At 50.8% G+C, this 3,358-nt stretch overlaps 1 protein-coding gene across 1 annotated transcript; it reads right to left on the reverse strand.

Moving 5' to 3' along the window:
• Positions 1-409: 409 nt before the first annotated feature.
• On the reverse strand, positions 410-2,021 carry LOC144611408 (putative G-protein coupled receptor 139). The gene is made up of 2 exons (XM_078430481.1): positions 1,985-2,021; positions 410-1,317 (listed from the first exon to the last, which is right to left on the reverse strand). The coding sequence occupies exons 1-2, from the start codon at positions 2,019-2,021 to the stop codon at positions 410-412; spliced, it is 945 nt and encodes a 314-aa protein (XP_078286607.1).
• Between the last annotated feature and the right edge of the window lie 1,337 nt (positions 2,022-3,358).

Here is a 3,358-nt window from a genome sequence, read left to right on the forward strand (position 1 = left end):
AGCACCGAGCCTTGTGGTACCCCACTAGTCACTGCCTGCCATTCTGAAAGGGACCAGTTAATCCCTATTTTTTGTTTCCAGTCTGCTAACTAGAACCTGCTGTCTATCCATGTCAGTACCCTACCCCCAATACCATGTGCTCTACTTTTGCTCACTAATCTCCTGTGTGGGACCTTATCAAAGGCTTTCTGAAAGTCCAGGTACACCACATCCACTGGCTCTCCCTTGTCTATTTTACATGTTACATCCTCAAAGAATTCCAGAAGATTAGTCAAGCATAATTTCCCCTTCGTAAATCCATGCTGACTCGGATGGGATTATCCGCCCGGACTGAGACCAAGATAGATCGGCGGTGAATATCAGGGGCTGAAGCCGAAACCAGAGAGACTCGGGCTCCTCTGAAATGCGCTCACGATGCGGATTTATTAATAAACCGAAGCAATGAGTTGACCGGATATTTCACCGCGCTCTTCACCTGCTCCCTGAACCTGGACTGTGTGGCCGCGTAAATAAACGTGTTCGTGCAGCAGCTGAGATTCCTCAGCAAATACCCGACGTCGTGAAAGATCCACTGAGAAACATTCCGATATGTTCCAGTTCCTGCAATATGAGAATAAAAGAAGCTTACAATCGCCGTCAGCCACAGGAGGATGAAGCTGCCGGAGATGGCGAAGAGTAAAACCACAGACCTCCTCCTGCTCTCCATCTCCGGGTCACTGCGGTTCTCCCCCTTGCTCTGACCCCTCAGCCCCTGACGGACCCGACTGGCCACTAAAATGTGCCGGACTGTCAGAGCGTTGAGCAGCAGGATCACAGCGAAAGGGAGGAGCGGAGTTAAAACCGTGTCGAACCAGTCAAATCCAATCCATCTGGGATCTGTGTAATAACTGTCCATCAGTATACAGAGCCACGGGACATTATCGATGACCCGTCCGGGTTCATAAGTAAAGTAGCGGGGAAGGTTTTTCAGACAGAGCAGAACGCCGGCTGTTGCGAGAACCGCAGCCGCAGTTTTTCCGGTGCAATATTTTGTTTTCAGCTTCTGGCAACAAATGGCGACAAAACGATCAAAGGTGAAAGCAACCGTGAACCAGACAGAACACTCTGTAGCCGCAGACAACAGTGCCGATATAACACGGCACACAGGGGTGAAGGACAGGAAACTCCACGGAAAGAAACGAAGTCTGATCCGACGTAAAATAACCTCGGTGATAACGACCAGCAGATCCGCCGCTGCCATGGCCACCAGGTAGCGAGTGGTGCAGGTGGAGAGGCCGCACTTTCCCCGGGACAGGATCACAATCGCCACGGAATTCACTGCAGAGAGAAATGGGAACGGACACTGGGCATTACTGAACACGTTCACTGGGGCTGAACACCAGTACACTGGGCATTGTTACACATGTTCACTGGGGATGAACACCAGTACACTGGGCATTATTACACACGTTCACTGGGGCTGAACAGCAGCACACTGGGCATTATTACACACGTTCACTGGGGCAGAACAGCAGCACACTGGGCATTATTACACACGTTCACTGGGGCTGAACAGCAGCACACTGGGCATTATTACACACGTTCACTGCGGCTGACACCCGTACACTGGGCATTATTACACACGTTCACTGCGGCTGACACCAGTACACTGGGCATTACTGAACACGTTCACTGGGGATGAACACCAGTCCACTGGGCATTACTGAACACGTTCACTGGGGCTGACACGAGTACACTGGGTGTTATTACACACGTTCACTGGGGCTGAACAGCAGCACACTGGGCATTATTACACACGTTCACTGGGGATGAACACCGGCTCGGTTGTCACCTTAAAAATCAACTCGGTGCATGTTTGCCGGTTTAACAGTGTCGGGAATGGCTCCGCCTCTCGGATTCAGGGGAGAGGAGATGAAGCAATAAAGGGCGGAAAGGAAATGAACAGCCCGTTGCTTGAGGCGGAATGTCCCTTTCTGTAGGTTACCGAGCTCTCCGCCTCTGATGGGGCCGGGCTCCGACATTACAGAGACCGACCACGTTTAACTGGGGGTCTGGGAACTCGGCACCTGATAGGAAATGGGAGAGTTGTCGGGGCAGGGCAGGCCAGGCCAATTTACAATCCGGCAGGAAAGTGGCTGCGTGAATAGATTCATTCCACAGTGAGTTCAGGTCGGTAATAACAGACGCCGGAGATGCCGCGGCCACCGGTTCAGGAGATCAAGCCCATTATTGAGAAACAGGCGGTGGAATCCGACTGCATAGTGGGGAGCCACATCGTCGTACGTTCACTTTGATCAATACCTCACACGGTGATTTCACAACGTTAATCACTCCCCGTCACACGGTCCCGGAGAGCGGCCTGTGCTGAGTATTGGGACAACCCTCGGCAAGGTCCCACTGCATGCAAAATGGTCATTCTAGTTTAGATTTTTTAGATTTAGAGATACAGCCCACCGAGTCCACGCCGCCCAGCGATCACCGCACACTAACACTATCCCACACACACTAGGGACAATTTTTACATTTACCCAGTCAATTAACCTACATACCTGTACGTCTTTGGAGTGTGGGAGGAAACCGAAGATCTCGGAGAAAACCCACGCAGGTCACGGGGAGAACGTACAAACTCCGTGCAGACAGCACCCATAGTCGGGATGGAACCCGGGTCTCCGGCGCTGCATTCGCTGTAAGGCGGAAACTCTACCGCTGCGCCACCGTCCCGGGAGAGAGAAAAGAGGATGGATACAGAAAGCTAGAGCAACTCCGCGAGTCAGGCAGCGTCTCTGGAGAGGAACAGATGGCGTTACGGCTCCAGACCCTGTTTCAGACCGAGTCAAACGAGAGATGTAGACGGTGATGTAGAGAGATATAGAACAAATAAATGAAAGATATGTAAAAAATAACGGGGATAAATGAAACAGGCCACTGATAATCAGCTCGGGACTGGGTGACAACGAGTTACAGACAACAAGACGACGTTGAAGCTGGTACCACTTGGGTGGGGGAGGGATTGAGAGAGGGGGGATGCAAGGGTTTATTGATGTTAGAGACATCACAACTCATACTGCTGCCCAAGCGAAATAGAAAAAGAGGATTAGTTTCGACCCTTTGAAATTCGAACAATCCGCTATTAATTCGGAATATTTCACTGAAAGGATTGGTATGACTGACTTATTCCAGCACAACGATCGTTAGCTGGGAAGTTTACAACATGATCCTAATCAGGTCAGCACCAGTTAACACACGAATTCTAAGACTTGAATTGTTCTTAGCGTTTACCAGGGACTCCAACGACGGCAATGACCACGTACAGGATCCGTTCGATGCTGAGATATTCCCCGTGCATTTTCTGTTGCAG

Source organism: Rhinoraja longicauda, chromosome 3 (genome assembly GCF_053455715.1).
Source record: "Rhinoraja longicauda isolate Sanriku21f chromosome 3, sRhiLon1.1, whole genome shotgun sequence".
Classification (NCBI taxonomy): Eukaryota; Metazoa; Chordata; class Chondrichthyes; order Rajiformes; family Arhynchobatidae; genus Rhinoraja; species Rhinoraja longicauda.